General features: G+C 36.8%; 1 protein-coding gene across 1 annotated transcript in view; it reads left to right on the forward strand.

Moving 5' to 3' along the window:
• IQCK (IQ motif containing K) overlaps positions 1-21,806 on the forward strand; it is a gene marked incomplete at its 5' end in the record, with an annotated part of 33,773 nt that overhangs the window by 451 nt on the left and 11,516 nt on the right. Inside the window, 6 exons of the mRNA XM_079320885.1 lie at positions 1,411-1,484; positions 2,095-2,221; positions 3,059-3,156; positions 8,181-8,233; positions 8,347-8,424; positions 16,917-17,001. Coding sequence (XP_079177011.1) covers positions 1,411-1,484; positions 2,095-2,221; positions 3,059-3,156; positions 8,181-8,233; positions 8,347-8,424; positions 16,917-17,001 — 515 coding nt within the window. The remainder of the gene's footprint in view (positions 1-1,410; positions 1,485-2,094; positions 2,222-3,058; positions 3,157-8,180; positions 8,234-8,346; positions 8,425-16,916; positions 17,002-21,806) is intronic.

Raw genomic sequence — 21,806 nt, forward strand, 5'->3', positions numbered from 1 at the left:
GCTCTGCGCGGCTCTGACCCCGCCGGGCACGGGTCCCTCCCCGAGCCCCCGCCGCCCCTCAGCCGCCCCTCGCTCCCCGCTCGGGCCCGGGCCGCCCTCTCCCCTCAGCCCAAAGCCGCCCTGCTCCGCACCTGCCCGAGGCCACCAGCGTGTCTGCTCTGGGCGTTGTGTCGCTTTTATTGTGGTAAATTCCCGACAGACAGACTCTGTGTGTTTCTGCTGTGGCAGGTTTGCCCACACCGCCCTGGGAAAGTGATTTACCAAAATAAGAGAGTTGGTCTATTACCGATACTCAACTGTCAGTGACAGACAAAAGACTCTCTAGCAATTTAAAGTTACAAAGTGTGTGTTTAAATCCTCTGATACACACTGCACAATCACAGGTGATCACAGAGTTTATTTATTGGCAAAGGATTCAAACAAATACATATTCATAATAACAGCCCCTCCCATCCCTGCTTCCTATGGTAATTAGCTTGAATAGCAATTAAGCATTGATTGACTTCTGAAATTAAATTTGGGGTCGTTTTCGTGGGGAGGGGTCTCAAAAGGAGGAAGTAATATGACAATACAAATGATTTCTGGGGATAATCCAGTTTTCCACAGAATGAGTTCTGGTGCATTGTCTGTATTCCTTTGGATCTGCTCACAAGTTTTGTCTTTTCCCTTTGTAAGCCCAGATGAGCAAACATGAAATGACAGACAATCAATTATTCAAGTTTCAGATAACTAGTCTCTTCTAACTTTAATTATTTTCAGCAAGGTAACTAAAATCCATTTTGCATTAAAATGGCCATTTTCAGCCTAGGGTCAGACAGGCTTTGCCTCAGTGCTCTGTACTGTGGGATCTTTGCTTTTCTCATATCAAGTTCCTTGTCCTGGTCCTTTATTTTTCTTAGCCTGGCTCACTCAGTAATCCTTGAGGGTCATGTACAGCTTTTAGTTCGTTGTGTGTTTTTGTTTGTTTGTGTAGGTTTGTTGTTTTTTTTTTTTTTCTTTTTTTTAAGTGGAGACAGTAATACTTGTCCGTGGGATTTAATTGCTTATAAAGGAATCCAGTCTGAAAAGCACTCTTGTCTACTAGTAAAAACAATAGTTAATTCTGTGCAAGCATGTGCATTTAACTTGTGTTGAAATATTTTGAATTATTATTTTGGTTAAAAATCCTTTTCCCAATAAAGGGTTCTTTGAACAGTGGGAGCCTTGCACTTAAAGCTCAAGGGAGAACATGACAAGAGTCTCTAAAGTTCTTGCTTGTTTTAAAACCTTAGATTTCATGTTAAACAATTACTGCATACTGACTTTCGTTCTTTCAAACCTAAATAAATACATTTAAAAAGAATGTTGGTTTAGGAGGAAAATAAAATTTTTAGGGTCTCCTGGTAGATGTGCTTTATTTTTAACTTTTAGAGCATGAAGCAGAACAGCCTCAATTCTCAAATGTTCCTGAAACAAAACAAGATCCTGAATCAAAACAAGGATCAGTGAGTACAGTTCAAGTAAAAAATCTGCACAGAGATGGATTTAATATATTTTAGACAACTAAGTGTGAAAATTAGGTACCCACAGGTTAGACTCTATCAGAAGATGAAACAAAACTTATTTTTCAAACAACTTATTTGAACCAGCGAATGTAATATTCCAAATAATTGCTTGCATTTTAAGCAGCTTGGGTGATGATAATAGGAAAAGTTTATTTTCTTTCAAAGGTGAAGGTCAGAACTTCTGAACTAGAGGAAAGAGATGTTTAATCTTCTGAGTGGAAAATACTTATTCAGAAAAAGCTACCAGTATTAATTTCCAAATAATTACTATTTTTTACAATGGATAAAATATTTTTACAATTGTGATATCTCATCGTATTCTGTTAAATTTGGAGGATTTTACTGTGCTGGAAGTTGCAGAAGTTTTTAAAGTGTAATTATATATTTTCAAGTATTCAGAAAAATACATAAATAATACAATATTTGAATTAGAAATTATAATTCCATCATTGTTAACTGACCTTATAATTTTTTTTTTCTGTTGAATTGCTTTGTGTATTTTTGTCTAGTCTGTTGGGGTATTTAGACAGAATAAATTTATTTGGAACAGGAGCCCTTGGAAGAAGCAATGTTGCAGCCATTACCTATGGAACAATATTTTTCTGCCTCTGCAGACCAATATGTGCTTCCCATACTTGGGGAAACCCCCTCTGGAGAACCCCCTGATCCAAAAAAATGTAAGTATATCCCAAACTGGGATCAATAGGCTAAATAGACAATTGAATTTGAAAACTGCTATCAAAATACTGTCTTTACCATCTAATTACAGATGAGACTGGAAACAGCTCTGAAGTTTTGTTCTTCCCCTTTTATCAACTCCTTCTTTATAATAAATTCACCAAGCAGCAGTGTGTTGCCCTTCATTTTGTCTTCTCTTCCATTAATTCTTGCTCATTTGGAATTCCTGTGCAAATCAGAAGCAGTGTTACCCTTGGCTTTTAAATAAATAGTGTCCTCCCAATTATGAACATTTTCTGGCAGTATATGAGCCAAGTAAAGGTATAAAGCTGAGAATAAATTCAGTTTCAGCTGTGTTGCCAGAAGAGAACACTCTTATCTCTTAATATTTGAATGGAGAGAGGTGCCAACCCAGACCTGCCTGAGAGGGGGAAAGTTGCATATATGAAGTCATGTTAAAATCTCTGAAAGATCTGCAAGTATGAAGCAGTTGTGACAAAGAAATCACAGCACCACTAAAATATACCCTTTGGTTTTTCCTCTGTCTAGAAATTCTGCTAATGCAGATTGTAAAGGGCAAGAGATACCCAAGTGGTCCAACTGCAGCAGCACTGAGTTCAGCACAGGCCAATTTCTTCCTGTCAGGGTAAATGAATTCCCAGAGCTTTTCACTTCTGTGCCTGAACTGCTTCTGGTGTCTGAGGTTATTCACTGAAAACTCAATCTGACATCTCTGGGGCACTCTGGGTTTGCAGTGTTAGTGCACCTTTGTTTGGTTGTGTTTGTGTGAAATCCAAGTGCTCAGCTCTAAGTGAAGGCTCTCCTGTTTTGCTCAGGTTCTACTCGAGAATATTTGGAGTTTTACATATTCCCAGTGCTCTTACCTGGCCTGGCTGCACTTCTGCATGAAGCAGAGAAGGAGAAGTGTTTTGAGGTTAGTTTGTAGTTTTCATTTCAAATCACTGGCAGGAAGCTACAGCCTTTTATTTCACAGGCAGGGTTTTTTTAAAAATTTGGTCTTTTGCAAGAACACCAACACAATAATATGATATAACACATCATGGGTTGTTTTGGATCTGGTTTGAAATGTTATTTTCTCCAGTAATTCAGAACAGGTTACATTCTACATGAACCTGATCATTATGAGAACCTCTAGCTCTCTACAAATCCTCCTTAAATATCTGATTGTATCTTCCCTAAATAGTGTTGTGTGTTAGAGGAACAGACTTGCTTTCAGATTAATCCATTTCACTCATTTGAGGGTGATGTACAGAACTTGAATTTTACTTTATGACTCAATTTTTTTTGCTGGTCTGGCATTGCAATAAATTTTCTGTTTTAACTTGTTTTTCTTTGTAAATTCTATTTAACTGGAAGACAGGGTATCCAGCATGAATGAACTTATAAAATGCAGATTTAAAAGTAATTGCTTGCTACATGTGTTTTTATAAATTTGTTTTCAGTGTATGTGTGGAGAGACATTCCTCATAGTCTATAGGGAATGCTTAAAAATCCACTAGAATTTCAGATCCAAACCTGCATATTTAATACCAGTTATTTGAAATTTTTCTGTCTTCACAAAGTTTGTGTGTGTCTATAAACTGATGGATTTGCAGGTAAGTATTTGTATCTATAAGCTGTGATGAATACAGGTGAAATAGAAAAATGGTTCATTGGCATGACATCTGTCTGTCATTCCTGCCATCACATTTCCATTACCTAGCCAAGAACAGATTGAACATAGATATTATTCATCACACTTTTAATAAAATCTATATTGATTCTTTTTTTTTTTTTTTTTTTTGGAAGCTTGTATCCTTTAGGAGAAAGGCATGTCCTACAAATGGTTTAAAATACAGTCTTTGATAGATGTTAGCTATTTCAGAAGGCAGCAAACTTAAATACAAGAATATTTTTAAAATATTAAAATTCTTAGAAATATTTCTGTTTCAAACTCAGAACAAATCTAAGGTTACTTTGTCTGTAAGTGATTATTTTCTAATGTATAGAAACCTGATAAAAATGAGTTCAGATTATAGGAAACACTTGTGTGAAGAGCTGCCCTGCTACTGGGGAGCCAAGCTTAGGAAAGCAAGCTGATGTCAGGTGCTAGTTTTCCACTTTGACCTCATTTCTTCCTCCTTTTGAATAATAACTAGGAAAACAATAGCTCTTTGTGCTTGCCATGTAATTGAATATTTGTGTTCTTTTCCATTGCTGTCCAGGTGCTTGCACTTGCACATTCTGTTTCCTTATCTGACATAAATACATGACTTTTAGTTATCCTTTAGTTTGGTAACCAATGTGTTGTTCCATATGGATTTGGAGGGGGAAAAACACAATTTGCTATAATTTGTGTTAAAATGGCTAATGAAATAACTTGAACTGAATTTTAGGATCAAAAGCAGAGTCCTTAGAAACACAAAGTAGGAACAGGGAGAAAGGATCTTGTGATAAACATATTGGAATACAACTTCTAAAAACAAGAGAGCAACAAAGATTTAAAAGATTCATGGAATTCACGAGACAACAGGACATGAAGAAGATTAATTATGATTAAGTTAACTGAAATAATGAATGATGGGAGTTTGAATTCTGGTTAGACATGAGTCATTAAAGCCTGCAAAGGGCAGTGCATAGAGTAAAGCAGTGGAAGATAAATGGAAGAAGCACTGGAAGGAAAAAGGAATATCCAAACTGCAACCAGTGAATGTGCCAGGAGAAGAGAGAGGATGTGCTGAGGGACAATGAGGAGTGGGATTGTGATGAGAGGGACTAAAAGGTTCATGTTTTGAAGGGAAATTAAGATGAATGAGAAGGGAAAGTTAAATAGGAGAGGTTTTTAGCAATTGGAATTGTGTTAAGGAAGATCAGATCCTGGGGCCAACAGAGGAATTCAAGGAAGAGACCAGAGAAGGAGCATCCATGTCTGGAGAGGAGGAATCACATGGAAAATCAGGAAAGGGAAATGGTTGTGCTGGAAACAGAAACTTGTGTAGGAAAATCTTTTTTGAAAGGTGATAAAGAAACATAGCCACTTACATATTTAATTTAAAATAGGCTCTCTTGCATTATGTGATGCATTCAAAAAATCTGAAGAGTTAAAGCCTAGAAAAACCAGCTGCAGACTTCAAACTGACATAAATATGAGAACAGTTTGCAGAAGCTTCATTTTTAAATTAGAGATGAAAGAAACCTATTAGGTTGCCCAGTGTATTCCCTCACTGATTTTTTTTTCCCTACCATAAGTTCTCCTGTGTTTTATCCCATCTGCTGTCAAATGCCTACAGGGTGAATACTATTTTCTTAAATCTTTTCTCTCATGAGAAGTGACTAATGCATTCATTTTTCAACATTAAACTGAACAATGTATAAATGTTTTTATTAGAATAACTGACTTTTCTTTTTAGTCAACTATCACAGAAGGAGGAAGCTGTATCAGGCTCTGTAATGAAATATATTATATTTAAAATTATGATAGATCAGGGAAAGGGAATGGAAGAAGCTTTCCTAATGACTTTGCCATCTTCTGATCACCAGTATATTTTCATCATTATTACCAAGCACATCATATTTTAACAGAAAAATGGAAAATTAAATCTGAATATAAACAGTTTATAAATGCATCTGCAGGTTAACAATGCATATTGTGCAGATATTTCCTGTTTTTTATCTGGATTCATACAGCATAGGAGGAATGTGTCAAAGGCAGGTCAATTTATGTAACTTTTTCCCTTTATACATGTTGACTGCTGTGCAACTAATGATTTAATTCACTAGCAAAATAAACTGTTTCCTGGCAAAGAAAAGAAAGTAAAAAATATTCAGCTTGACTGAATTCCTGTCTGCTAAGTTCACTGCCTCTAACAAGGATAAAACAAGATGAGCTTGATTCCTTTGGTGATGGCTGTTTTGACAACCCTGTTCTGATAATTTTTTTCCCATTGCAAAGGAAAAGCAATTGACTTAAAACAGATTAAATTACAACTGCTAGATTAAACTGAATTTTGTTGTCAAAGTGTAGAATTTATTCTCTGAAACAATTCCCTGAGTAATGGGACCTGTTTTCATCCTGTGATTGAGAGTAGCTGTGCAGAGATGATCAGACTGTTTGTTTAGGATTCTGTGCATGTCAAGATTTGGCCATTTAACATCTGAAGTGACTCACAGAAGGCTCTGCAGTGAAGGCATTGCTCTCTGGAAGTTTAGGTGTTTTCCTCCTGGAACAGAATTTGTTATTTACATAAATGTGAAAGCTGCATGAGGAGCTGTGTTTCTTCCCAGCCAAGCACTCAGTGGTGCCCTACCTGAACCCCAAAGCTCTGGATGTCACAAAATAGATCATAAAGGCTCAGGATTAATAAATCTTTTATTGAGATCTCATCTTCTGTCCTTCTGCCTTTGTGTGTGTTAGAGTCAGGCTGTATTTCTACCAAGGGTAAGATTCTCTTAGAAAATGAAGGGTTTTCCTGGGTATCCTGCAGGGCTGCCCTGCAGTCCAGCACTGAACTCCACACTTGTCATCCCCCAGCCACAGGAGTGCCCTGTGTTCTTCCCTGGGCAGTCTGCTCCTCTCACCATGCTCCTCTTCCACTTCACCTGTGCCTGACCCCAGATCATGGCATATGCCATAAACTGAAAGAATGATTCCATGTAGAGGAATTTTTCCTGCCTCTCTGTTCACATCTGAGGATAATGCATAGAATAAAGTCATTTTCCATGCATTAGATTTTCAATTACATGTTTATTGTATTTTCTTTAGCAAGTGGTAGTAGTATCTCAACTTCTTACATATTAATCAAGACTTCAGCCTCTTTTATGATACTAAACATTTTCACAAAAGCATTTGACCAGTGTGAATTGTTTTCCTGAGAAGCAATTATTGGAGCTGAATCTCCTGCTTGACAGGGTGAGTGTTGGGATGGGAGCTCAGCTGCTTTTAACCCAATGGCTGCTATTGTCAGGAAGCTCTTGGTGCCCTGGGGCTGCAGGGGCTCAGTGTCTTTTGGGATTTTGTGGCTGTGAGCATCCAGAACATCCCAGAGAGATTCTGAAGGTATTGATCAAGCTCTTCTGTTACTCCAACCAGAACTCTGTGTTCTGTTCTCCACATTATGGTTACTGCACTTTGTGATAAGCAGAATGAGCACCTGTACTCATTCATACATTCAGCCTGTCAAGATGGAATGTGGAGAGGAAATCCTTAAAAAAAAAGGGATTTCCTAACCATTCTGGCCTTATCAAAATCCAGGTTCTGAATGGCTGGCTGTGGTATTGGCTGTACAAGGCCCTAAGGATAACCTGCTGCAAAACCTTCTGCAAAATTCTCTGTTGGGAGCAAAGGGCACAAATGTTTTGCTGTGAAGCTCCAGGTTCTTACTTGCTTCTCAGTAATGCCCATGGTTTCTGGGGACAGACAAGAGCCTTCCTTTGGTTTTGCTTTCCTTTCTGGACCACCCAGCAGATGATTTGATCAGAGCAGCTGTACAATACTCTGTCTGTGTGCATTCACATCTTCAGGATGGTTCCATCAGGAGGAAACAACATCAAATCAATGTTCCTTTTGTGTTTTGGAAGAAGTGAAGTATATTGAGTATGATAATAGAACTTTAAACAAAATGGTAAGGAATTTACAACATATTTTAATATATGAGTGAGTTCTGTTAATTTCTTCACAATGACATTGTCTCTTAGAACACCATTCATAGATCTTTGTTCTAGATATACTGCAGCAAATATCAAGATAATATATGTAGAATTTTCTCATTCATAGTTTGTCTTGAAATCATTCCACAAAATTTCTAAAATTTTGGCTGAGCCTCTGACTGTTGGCAGTAGCAATAAAGAGTAGACAGAGTAATGTACTGTATATTTTATTTAATAAAAGCAGTCAATTTAGCTTAAACATATGACCAATCCAAAGATAATAAATAATTTGAAACTATCTTCTATCTTTAGGGAAAAAGAACCAAATTTATTCCCTCTGATTTCCTAACTGAGTGGTTATACAAGTAAGTTAATCATGTTTTTTGCTACTAAGTATGTTCAGTGATTCCAAGGCACTAATTTGCAAATTGAAGAGCTGAAATTTAAATTAATATGAGTTGTTTTCCTTTTTCTTTAGCAAGAATCCAAAGAGGAAAGATGAGTCATTCACAGAATTGTTTTCCATTCCTTTTGTTAAGGACTGGCTGAAGGATCGGTAAGATATTGCAGTACTCAGAATAATCTTTTCTCATTTTATTCTTTGCCCCTGCTATCCCAAAAAAGTAGTAGAGCCTCAATGTGTTGCAACTGTGCCCTCAAATTGCTTTTTACTGTGTGCAACAAAGAACTATGGGATAGTTTCTAACTGGTTAGTGTATTACTTACAAGGTATTTTGTACCAGAATTGTTCACAGATGACCAAATTTCAAATTCCTAAACATTTTAATTGTGGAATCCAGGACATTTAAATAGTCTGGTAGTATTATGAATATCTTTGTACTAAGGAGTAAAGCAACATTGTCAGTGCTGCTTCCTCCTATGGAAATCTTTGAGAGTATTATCAAGAAATTCTTCTCTAACTGTAAGCAGCTGCTTTCAAAATATCTGTAACAATCCTTGTGTGAGGATGCATTCCTGTACACATTTATAACTTGGTTTTGGCAACCTCAATCATCTATTCCTTGGTATTTTTGTAGAACCAAGCAGCATGATAGTTTTGAAAAAAATGCTACTGTCCTTGAGACTGCATTTCCTTTAAAATATAGCTGCTGTGTGAGAAAAGCAAAGGGTTAATCCACAGTGAGGGAATAAGAAACTCACAGAGGTCAGATTTTAAAGAATTTTTTCAATTTGAAAACTTTACTGGAATCTTGTAGATACATTTACTTTGTTACACAATGTAAGTGGAAATTGAGCTTTTTTTGAATTCTTGACATGTTACACTTGGAACCTTGAGACATCAGTGGAGCAAGAGAAAAGCTGCTTATCACAGGTCTTTGTGGATAACCTGGTGACAGTGTCAGAAGGGTTAACTTTGATTTCTGAGAGCTGGTCATGTGTAGGACATTTCTGCAGTACAAGACCCTTTGGAGAAGGACCCATTTCATCTCAGCTCTGATCCCTTCAGCCCTCCTGCTGTCCTGCCCCAGCTGTTCCATCCTGTCAAGCTCAGTTCTTGCCAGCCAGTGCCCATTTAAGGCTGGGGTTCTGCCCTTTGTGAAGTGAGCATGAGCTGCTGCCTGCTTGTTGCCCCCATTCCTGAAGCACACAGAAGAGCCCTGGGCCAGTAAGGTTTTGACACCACAGGATTGTGAGGATGGATGTTTGTATCAAAGATAAAATCTCTAAGATCACAATTTTACAAATGGTTCTCTTGGAGGTAAAGCTGAACAAAAACATTCCCTGCTCTCTCCTGTTCTTCACCCCAACCTGGTTGTAGGCACCCTAATCAGTAGAATTCTTGATTATTCTGATCAGGGCTACTCTGAGCTAGGAATCTATCTGCCAAAATGTGTGAGGAGGGTTTGTACAGCTATTTAAAACAGATCATTTCTCCAGTCTGCTTCACCTTGGAGAGTGGCAAACCTGTGTATTGGCACAAACAAAGGATTAAAATGAAGGGCTCAGGGCAAGGTGAATAAAATAAATGAGCTGCTAAGACAGAGAGGTGCTGCTAGGAACTGCTTAAGTCAGCTTTGCCAACAGGAGAAATACACTGTGGAATCACAGCCTGGATGACTCATAGCTTCTGTTAGTGCTGGTGCTCCTAAATAACACAGAGACAGCTCCACAAGGACACTCAAGTGTCAGAGTCCTACTTCAGCTGATACACTTCACATTAAATCCTCTAAACAAGTAGGCCCTTAAAAAATAATTATTAAAATTATTATTCAAAAACTACTTTTAGTGAGCTTATCCTAAAATTACAGATTTTAAAAAATGCTGCTTCTGAAGGGAGCAAAGTGAAGGCTGCAATATTAAATAAGAATAAAAATAAGAAAATTTATTATTATGTCCTGGATATGTAATAAATAGTTTATTATTATATTCTTCCAGCTATCACACTTAAAATCTAATTGATTCTATGCTTTTAATTGTCATTTCCATTTCTATTTTTAAAGGAGTTTTCATTTTTGAACAGGATTAAGAATATATAAAAGGCAATGTACTAAAATGTGCTGGTCAAGTTTTGATGGGAAACTTCCTTATCCCAACTGTTTAGATGGGTATATCAGTGCCAAGCAATTTAATGCTTAAAAAAACCCCAACAAAAATCACCAAAACAAAAAAACCCCAGAGGAATATTATTTTTTTCTATCCCAGATTCAGCTCTTTTTAATATATTCCATACTTGAGTATGACTTTTTTGGCTCTCCTCCAGTGCCTCCAGTTTCTTCTTTGAAGCTGGATTTTTTTTTTTTTTTTAAGAATAGTAAAAGCCACAGTCTTATGAGCTTCACTTTCTGTGCAATGCATTTCTAAATGAGTTCTTGCAGCCTACTTTTCCCCCATAAGGAGACCTAAATGCTGCATCACTTTTCTGAATTATCAATGCAAACCTTGTACCTTCAAAACCTAGTTCTTGTAGGTGAAGGATCCTGTAAAATTTGGATTTGTTTCTAGCTTTAGTGTAAGAATTGCTGTGACCTCTTAGTCTTGCACTGAGTTCTGTATGTTACCAGTAGCCCTGACAGAATATTCCATCCCTTGGGGACCCTCAATTCCCCAAGCAGATTTCCAAAGCAGTGGAAGGAGCAGCTTCAGTGCTGATTGATAATCTCCAAGACAGACATTTCTGCTGCCCTGAGGACAGCTGCACCTTTCAGAGGGCAGAAAGTGGAGTTTGAACACAGCAGCAGCACACTTGGATTGGGCACCTGCTGTGAGACCAACTGATGGACCTGCTCCTCCATTCCAGGCTGCTGAGAGAACCAAGGAGGGGAGATAGAGCTGGGAATGTTTTGTAATCCTATAAATGTGCTAATGAGCAGCACAGTTGCCTTTTGTCAGCATTTCCAGGGGTGTTTCTGGTTGAGCAGCACTGAGGCTCAGTTGCAAGGAACCAAGCTCTGTGCACTGAATCAGGCCAGGGATGTCAGTGACTCTGATTATGCTCTGATCCCTCTGAAATGTTACTTTTCTGGCATAGATAGTCTAAGTAACATGGCAGCATAATTTCCCAACCTTCTTTAGCATTTTAATGAAAGAAATATGAAGAAACTGATGAAACACTGTTGCCCTACTCTGTAAAACATGATATCATGAAAGTCTGTCATGTAAATTTAGCAGTATGAGAGCATTGTTCAACATAACCCTGACCTTACATCCAGTGGGAGGGAATGGTGCATGGTATATGCACCTATCTTAGGAACAAGAATAAGCATTGCCTGGCTTTTGAATAAAAAGATAAAAAGTAATTCACAAGATTTTTTTAATTTGCATTTCCTCTTTTTTTCGAGGTATTTACTTGCTATCTAATTCAGAAGGACACATTTCCTGGTTTAATCTGTATGTACCAAAAAAAATGTACAGACACAGAGAAAATCACTTTATCATGGCTTTACTGAAGTAGGCAGCTATGATATAAATGATTACTAAATTATGAGTAGTGGCTTTTTGCCAAATATCTGTATCCACATATATACACATTGATTTTTTTTTCTCCCTCCCCCAGATATTTTAATTGGGTGAAGTCTGCTGGTCTCAGCTGCCTTTACAGTTGACTTCATTGTCAGCTCTCAGATGGCCAACAGGGGTAATTTTGCACGGGTGACTGATATTTTTTCTTTCCATAATATGCCCAGTTTCTACAGGCTGTGCTTTCTGCACACTGCCATATTTCATTGGTTTGTGTCTAAACCAGCCATGTTTGCAGTATGCTTGATTTGCCTTATATTTTCTTCTTTAATTTTCTTTAATAATTTAAGCTTTAAATAATATTTTATTCTAATAATGGAAAGCCCAACAAATACATCTCCATGAATGTTATTCTGTGTGCTTCCAGGTAAAAATTGCCATTCAAGTAAAGTAGCAGAATTCAATATAACAAAGGAGAATTTTTTTTTTTTTTATTTAAAAACTGTGTGTTGAAAGACTGCAGAAATTTTCTGTGTAAAATATTTATATCTTGTGATGGTGCTTTATGGGGTTGAAGGTTTTATGGCTGTAATATCTGATGCATTAAAAATGCTTTAATATATGTAAATGTTGTCAAAATGGCAATGAGAAAACTGAAAACTTATTAGTGCTTTGTGACATCTTCCTAATGTTGCTGTTGGAGCCCTAAGGGGAGTTTTTCATGTTTTCAGCACACAAAGTCTGACCTAAAGTACACAAACAGAGATGGAAATTTTCCCGTTGACATGAGTGGCCTTTGGAATAGGTCCATGTTTAGTTTCCTTCAGTCCAGGCCCACAAACACTCTCACAGACTACATAAATATTGGTCCTAGGAGAGAGAAAGCTGAAGTAATGCTTTGTGACTTCCAAAATATGTAGCAGTTTGCAAAGAGCACAGAGAGCTGAGCTGGAGCATTGAAATGGGCACCTCCTCCCAAGGAGAGTCTATTGAGGCAAGAAATCCACTGTCATTTTCAGACAGAACTCAAGACAAAAGATTCTTGCTCTGCTGTTTTTTGGCATGTTCTCATTATAAAGACTTCTTGCTGTGCTTCCTCTAATACCTCTGACATTCCTGTTAGAAATCACCTGTTCTTCCCCAGTCTCCTGTTGGTTACATCACTCTGCCTCCCCACATAACAACTTTCTTATGTTAGTTCCACACTGTCTTGTCTTTTTGTCATGTCTTTTCTTCATTATAAATAGATAAGCAAGTATATAAATAGATAAGCAAGTATATAAATAGTTGGTATGTGTTTAACTGTTGAATTCATATTATCACTATGGTCACTTTGATAAGACTCTTAAATGTATTTATAAAGTTTTTAAATCCAATTCACTATTGACAGTAAAAAGGAGTTTTTATTTGGACAAGGTGATAGAGAAGTTTAGACTTCTGCTAACTAGTCACACTTTGTTTGGTTGCAGTTTCTCTTTTAAAAAGTTTAAATTTGCTTATTCCCACATTTACAATATTTCAAAAATGTTCTCTCCATATAATGGGCTAAAATGTTTTCTTGTAAGGATTTTTTTTTCCTCAAATACTAATAATCTTATTCTAGTGCATTTAGATTGTTGTAAAAGAAAACTAGTGATTGGGAATTTATTTTTGACCATGGAATAGTTGTGTTAATACTGAAAATGTTACAAAGAAAGGTCTCAGTTCACACTCTGTTTGACCTGTGAAAATGTTCCAGGGTATTTTTCTCAAGTGTCTGTGGGAATATTTCCCAGGAAATCTGAGAGGCTCATACAGTGCCCGTGTAATATTTGATCAATATATGTAATTGATTTTAAATACCAGGTCAGATGAATCAGTTCTTCAGTGTCTGATTGCTTATGAAGCACCATTTTCCTGCTTTTTGGCTAAATGATCTTAGTAACATTTATAAACAGAGATTTTTTGAGATGTTTCTTTTGAATCAAAACAATACTTTTTCATTATTGCACACTTTTGGAGATCTGGATAGGCATGTGAGAAGAAAGACCTAAAGAAGGCAGCTGTTACTGCAATGTTTCTAGGTTCTATCATTAGGAATAAGAAATGCTGCTAAGATGAAAGATAACTTAGAGAAATTTCCAGCAGAGATTTTTTCATTGTTCAAACCAGCATGTGATTTTTTGGAGTATTTCCCGAAACAAAGACCTTTTCAGAATCCTTTTTTAGAGTTATGCAGATCACCATGGTCATTAACTTGCATGTCTCATGTTTACCCCAATTCTGTGGTCTGTTCTTTTGGATTATGATCTTTTCAGTGCCTCTGTCATTGCCTGTGTTTGTACATGATCTAAATATTCAAGAACAATAATCATCACAGCCAAAGTGGAGTCAATGTGGTAATTTTATTTTATTATGAGGCCTCATCCTTTTCATTTCTGTTGCTTCAGTGTTTCTAGAGAAGAGTTTTCTAGCAGCAGAGAGAAGCCCAGGCCATTCTGTGATACTCACCTGCCCAGGCACTGCTGCTCCCTGCAGGCTCCTGGCTCCAAGGCTTCAGTGGAGGTTTGTCTGCTGCTCTTAGGAAACAGATTGGAGCAGCAAGAGCCATTGCAAAACCCTGAATTATATACACTGAACATTTTCTTCATCACATTTTTTCTTATTTTTTTCCCCCAAGGAAGGATCAGGCTTATTGGTAAGAAAGACTGGGAATGTGAAGACAATCAGAGTATTGGGAATGTGAAGACAATCAGAGTATTGGGAATGTAAGAATCAGAGTTTCTGGGCATTGCTGTGTGGAAATGCTGCCTGAATTCAGTGCCAGTGTGACTATGAACCCCCAGAGATTTTTTGTCTGTTTTGGAGACAAGATAATGGAGGGACTCTTTTCCTCCTTTTTTCAGAATTCATTGAGAACTCCATCTTCTGAAATCAGATACATGTCTTCATTGAGAAGCTTTTTCAATGCCTCCTACATTTATTTAATGAAAGTCTGTTTTGTATCTTCTGGGTGTGAAATTCCTTGCATAATGTCACATAAGTAGTGAATATCTCACAGAATCAAGATCTGCACAAATTTGCTCAGAAAGCAAGAAACATGTTTCTGGAATCTAATTTTGGTCAGTGTCTGCTTTATGCAGATTTGGTAAAACCAAATACTTAAGAAAAATAATTTTTCTGATGCTTTTTTACAGTTGCAACTTATATTATATATGTATATCTAAATAGATATCACTGTTTCATATATGGGCTTTTAAGATTGTGCATAACCAAGGACTGAAGCAGAATGTAGTGAGTGTGCATGGAACAGTCAGTTTGCATCTTGGAGGCATCCAGCTGTCTTCTGCCACAAATGACAGACTCCTCTTTCCCTCCTTCCCTGCTGAGGGGTGATCTCCTCTGCTCAGATTCTATTTTCATTTGACCTGCAGACAATTGTGTATATTCTCCATTTGTTCCCTCACACCAAACTGGACCTGGCATGACATCTGCTCTTTAAAGCTGTGCCATTGAAAGGATTGATATCTGCCAGTGCCTGTCATACTAAAAATTAAATCCTGTTCTTGTTTTATTTTTAATATTGCTTTCTCAGATTTAGTGTTGGATTATTCGATAGAAATTTTTATAATTTAAAAATGAAAGCAAATGAATGCTAGAGTTGACCTTGCAGGCTAAGAGAAGTCTCAAGTTGTTCTATGGAGATGTACTCATTCTTAGAGGGAGTTCAGTGTCTTTGATATAACTGCTGTAAAATATGTAGGTCTTCCTGTGATTTTCTCTAAGTTTTGGTTTTCAAAAAGATCTAAAATAGAACAGAGGATGAAAGTCTATCAGGGAAACCAGCACAGCCCAACTTCAGATTTTTAAGTCTGATTATAAGAAGCTGTTATCTTAGGAAGCCTTGCTTGTCCAGCACTTATGATTTCCCCTGAGCAGGAGAAATGCTAATTAATGTACACAGAACTAAGGGTGGTTTAGCTTAATGGAGAGACTTTTCCAAACAGACCAAGGTTTTACTTCACATTAAAATAAATGTAGGCCAAAACTCAGCTGACATGATGATGAGACCAATTTAGCTTTGACTCCACTAAAACAGAGGAGTCAATGTAGCATTAGATAAGAGGTAAGTTCTGCTCCAAGTTAAAATTGCTGCTGCAGTGGAGACAAGCCCTGAGAGAAACACATCAGAGAGCACAGGAAGCTTACTAGGGCAGAGACTAATGTGAATGAAATTAAGTGAAAGGAAAATGTGAGCTGTCAAACCTCCTAGCTTGGGCTATAATATGCCATAAATACATTTCCAAAAGATATTGCAGCATTTTAGCCAGAAAATGTGAGACTGCCTAAATGAATAGCTGGTTATTGATGGGCTTTGCAGTGTATATATTCATTGTAATAGAAATATTATAGCTCATGTTCCTGCATGGGCTGCCAGTGTCTGTAGGTGGGTGCTGCATCCAAATTCATCATGTTCTTGAGATTTTACCATTAAAATTGGTAGCAAGGGGATCACCAAATATTCTTTCAAACTACCATATATTTTGGTTGAAAATATGCTTGAGTTCATAAATGTATTACATTCTTTTATCAACAAAAGAAAGTGTATATGGTATCAAAAATAAAATTGCAGCATTTTAAGAACTAGTTTAGACATTTCTAAGGGTGTATTCATGTTATGCAGATACAATAATAATTATTTTTCAGCAAATTTAAATTTAAAGTGACACCATATTGTAAGTGAATGTACTAAGATATGTTAATATATTGTGTATTTCATGTAATAAACATTTACATTGAGTCTGTTCATTATTGCACACACTGTATAACCTTCCCTGCTTTACAAATGGCAGACTGCTTTACTTGCCCACCTCCTTCCCATAACAGGGGAGTTTGAAATACATCTAGAAAATAAGAAATGTGACTGTGCTTGATGTGACTTTTGTATGTTCTTGTTTTAAGAAGGGATTGTTGTAGTGTATATAACAATGCATTTGTGAAGGACATATTCTTTGTGCATTTTGTTTAATAATAAGAAATTGTGTTTTTCAGGCTCCTGAACAACGTTTCTCTTTTTGATCAAATATGTTAAGGAAAAAAAGTGTTTTCCATTTATAGACTGGCTGTTTATAAATTTATTTTTTTTTTAAGTCCTAGGCCACCAATTCCTCTATCTCTGCTTCTATCAGAAGAAGAAGCAAGCATTCTGATCCAGTCCTTCTGGAGAGGTTATCGGGTAAGAATAATCTATAATTATTGTGCTTGATGTTGAAAACTGTAGGGCTGTGAAGGCCCTGGGGAAAATCCTTACATAAATTTTAAGTAGGAGATTCTATAAATAGCTGCTGAGACCCCTATGGTTCATTGGCTTTGGATGTTGCTCTGCCTTATGCCTAGTGACTACAATTTTTTTTCACAGGCATTTATGCTGATGTAATCACACTGTTTTCCTCAACAACAACAAAAAAATCCACAGAAATTAGATTTTCCAAGGTATAATTAACACAGAACAATTTTCTTTCTTTGATTGAAAGTTGCTTTGGGTAGTTCTCAAGGATGGAGTGTTATTTTGCTTCATGCAGGGATATGAGTGAGTGAGGAGGATTGGTGAGGTCTGTTGAGCAATAATAGCATTCAGAAAGAAAGGACAAGGAATTGAGAGCAGGACTGAGACAGGAGATTTATGAGAGGCATGAAGGCTGTTATTGAAGGAAAAGGAAACCAAATGACAGGCAGATGTTGTGAGGCACACTGGTGACATTCCCAGTGCCATTCCAGTTTAATGGAGAAAATCAAGGTGCATAAAATAAATACAAATGTAATTGTCCAGTGCTGTTATTTTGGAGGGTAACAGCCATGCTAACCCTAGGATACTAAATAAATTATTTTGAAAAGTTCTGTCAAATATATTTTTTAAAAGCTCTAACCTTCACACCTCCAGGAGAAGTTACTTGAAATTCAGGTGACTTTGGTGATGAAGAAATATCTTTTATTTCCTTTATCAAAACTTAAGCTTGTAAGTAGCCTCCAGATATAGCAGTAATTTTGTTGTGATGGACAGTGAGACATCTCTGCATGTCAGGTGTTCTTTAAATAACAATCAGCATAAAACACTCTCTACTATTTTTAACAAGCATGAATATATAAGTGGCTCCTATAATGTGCTGTGCAAAGACAATGAAATTCCTTGAAATGTTCTTCTTGACTGATGGATTTTTGTGACTCTTTCTGCTTGTTCCTTTTCCTTTATTTTCCTTTTTTTAAACACTGACAGCATTGACACTAACATTAATTAGCACTGACAGTATCCCTGCAGGCATCCTTACAGTGGAGACAACCATTATCCAATATCAGTTCTGTTTGCTGAACACTGCAAGGTTGCTCAGATATTTCTCCTTCTCTGAAAGGGCACAATCCTTCCTTGGATAGATGAACTTCAGGATTTTCACATTGATATTTATCATCCTAAACCAATTCCTAGAACTGAGAGAGAAAGTTGAGCTATAAAAGATAGGAGACATAAAAAATAATGCAGGCTGTAAAATTAGCTATTAATGTTTTACCTTATTCGAGGTGAAAGAACATGGGGTTTTAAAAATTAAAAATTGCAATCAGAATATAAAATAAAAATCGTTAGTGACAAATTACTACATAGGGCAATGTGTTATCCTTGGGGTTGCATATTAAGAGAACACTAAGCTTAAATGGGATTTCATCACATTAATGATAAGCATGTTATGAAAAATTACCAAAGAATTCAGATTATTTGCTTCTAAAATAAATAGCTCAGTCAGCTAATCCTGGTTTAATGTTAATAGTGGATAATAACTGAATACTTACAAATAATGCTTTCTAAAGATATTATTGTCAAAATTCTAAACTATTTTCTGAAGTTTTTCATTAAACCTTATTTTATAACTCAGATGATTTAGAACTTTGAAATACAGCTTTTGAAATAAAAATTTACACAGGCTGATAATGCTGGATAATTAAACATGAGCACACAGACCTGTGACACTGGGATGGAGAGACAGGGTAATTCAACCTTGCTCTTCCAAGACACATCTTCTCTGGACTCAGACATTTTTTGAGATATTTTGTTGATCATATTGATTTAGGCAGTAGAGTTTATCTAGTTATATAACTGACTGAATGTCATGTCTTCTCTTGATACTTCACTTGTTCCTGCTACTTCCAGCTGTCTGAGCATGCCAGGATCAAAAACACATGGCAAAAAATGCAAAAATGGATCAGGCAGTAAAGATTTTTCTATGTAGAGAGGAAAAAAGCTGTAGGAACAGAATTTTGAGAACTCTGATAGTAAAGCATGATCAAAACAATAAATTCATCCTTATCTGCAGCACATTGCAGAAAAACACTTGTTTAATTGTTGTAATAATAATTAATGTCTGCCATCAACCAAGTCCTTACTACAATCTTTGATACAGAGATATTGATGGGCACTCTGACAATTATTTCAAGTTTAATCAAGAACCAAATTCCAGAACAAATAGCAGTGGGAAATAGAACTGCTGAGTTCTCTGAGGAGATCACAGAGAGGAATACATTATCTTGAGAGGGCTCTTTGAGGGCCAGGAGGAGAATTCAAGTAAGACTTGAGCTCTGTCATCAGAATTCTTCCTTTTCCCTTCCCACCATCCTTTTTTATTGAGGTTCCATCCATCTGGCACAGGCCAGGGCAGTATTCAGCCAGGTGTCAATTTTCCAGGTGCTTTTCCAACAAAAGATGATATATTCCTTCCCCCCTCCACTGCAGAATCTGTGCTTAGTGCCATTTTTTTTTAATGGGATCTTTTTAATCTTTAAAATTTGCATAACTATTCTAGACTAACAGAATTTTTTCATTAATAGAATTTCCCCTGGTGCCTGTGGGTGAACCTTTAGTGTTATCCTTATCTGTTGTGGTTCTCACCTAGCACTGAAAGCACAGGGGCTTTGACTAAATCTTGTAATATCTTAGAGTTGAAATTGGACAGCATTATGTAAATATTCACTGCTATTTTATACATATCCCTTCAGCAAAAGCTGAAGATAAAAATGCATCAATTTTGCTTTGTACCTTGCAAAGTGCAGTTGTGCTTTTGCTATCACAGTTTATATTCTTTCCAGCAAGCTGTCACTAGCAGCAAAGGCTTAAACCTAGAAGGGCACACAAATATTTCCTGTTATTTCCAGCAAGTGTAGGAGTGAACTCTCCCCTCAAAGCTGAAACCCCTCCAGGGCTTCAGGCAGGGCTGCTCTGCAGGAGAGACATCTCAGTTTATGGACAAGGCTCTTGACTCTCTCTTTATTTGCCTGGAGATTTTGCTGCTAAGCCATGGCTGTTTCATCACTAGCATTGCACTCTGGGCTCAAAACAGAACTTTCTAAGGAATTATCAGTAGGCTAAACTATATCAGAACTATTATAATTAGACTCTATTGAGCTTATTTGGAACTTTTTAATGTGTTTTGTTAGATTCCTGTCACCTGTTTTCTTGCAGGTGCCATATCTGTGTTCTTTTTTCCTTTTTTGGGTCACTTTTTCGAAAAGACACTTTGTTCTAGGAGCTCATTTTACTGTTTAGATTTAATGCTGACTTTGGAGTATTTGAGCATCTGACTCTGCCTTTATCTCAGAACTCTGTATTTCACTGTGTATTTTTCACTGCACTGCTACTGTTTTATTTGCTTAGGGAGTCTATACAGAATCTACTATACTTGCCTTTTATCTTTTAACAGTTCAGAATTATTGTATTTATTTTCAATATTCAGAGACAACTGTGGCCCTGTCATGGGCCAAAATACAGGTTTTACACAGCTGAAGTTGTAAATGGACACATCATCTTTTCAGAAATGTTATATTTAGATATAGAGGTAGTAATTTCTCTATCTCCATGCCTCTTGCACTTCTGTCATTTATATGCTTGTGTCCCATAACCCTTTCCTTAACCCTTTCCTGTGCAGACAAACTGACTTCTTGTCATAAGGAATTATTTGGCTTTTATAAACATACATGGCAGCATAAAAGAAAAATGTGTCTTGCGAGCCTAAATAAATTACCCTGTGTTTGGATTATATTTTATTTTTGCAAATAGTATTTGATGGATTTAATAGGAAATTATCTTATTTTTTCTATAGCTGAAGATGTCACTAGTAGTCATAACTTCTTTAATTTCTAAAATCTCATAGCAGCCTTCTAAGAAGTCCTTATAACTTTTATAGAAAATACTACAGAACTATATAAGTAGAATGGAATATAATTGGAAATCTAAGATGTATCTGATGTCAAGTCACTGAGCAAAAGTCTTGGTTGTTTTTATTGATTGAGAACCTTGTATAGTATTTCTGCTCTGCCAGTGCACTGTCTGAAACAGCAAGTTATTTTCTCCTAGGTGGATTGAAAAGTGCTATGGGAGTTCACCTACTGTTTATTGCATTCTTAGCTGCAGCACAGGGGAGAAACCCTGAGAGGAAAGACTCCTTTTGATAAATAATTTATACTGTTTTCTTTAAGGTTTGGAGTTTTTTATCACTAGTGGAAAACTGAGTCGTGCTCTTTTGCCCTGTGTGTGTCTTAGCAAAGTGGGAGAAAAGCAGAGTGAAATGGAGAAGAGCCCAGAACAGAGTTCAAGAGAATAATTGCCAGTGTCTAAGATAATACTGGCAGGTCCCTCTCCACTGCTGCTCAGTGCTTTGTGCACTGCAGGTAGTAATTGTGTGAATGCAACACTCTGCTAATTAATCAAATCCTGCTTACAAGTGGGAGTAGCAGAGTGGTAAAAGCTGTTGATGCAGAGCCAGTTCACTTCTATGTTAGTAGGAACTGCACCACTATAAAAACAATACTAGAAAAATTCAACTTGCATCTAAATGAAATCAAGGCCTTTGTTATCATTTTTTTGTGGAAGCAGAATGATGCCTTTCATGAGGCAATTGACTGACAAAGAATAAATATCATGTATTGCGGTCCAATTACTTGAAAAAACAGATGAATGGTTGTCCTGTTTGTGAAACTTGTGTGGGTGGGATTGCCAGTCAG

The sequence above is a fragment of the Erithacus rubecula genome (assembly GCF_903797595.1).
Source record: "Erithacus rubecula genome assembly, chromosome: 17".
NCBI lineage: Eukaryota > Metazoa > Chordata > Aves > Passeriformes > Muscicapidae > Erithacus > Erithacus rubecula.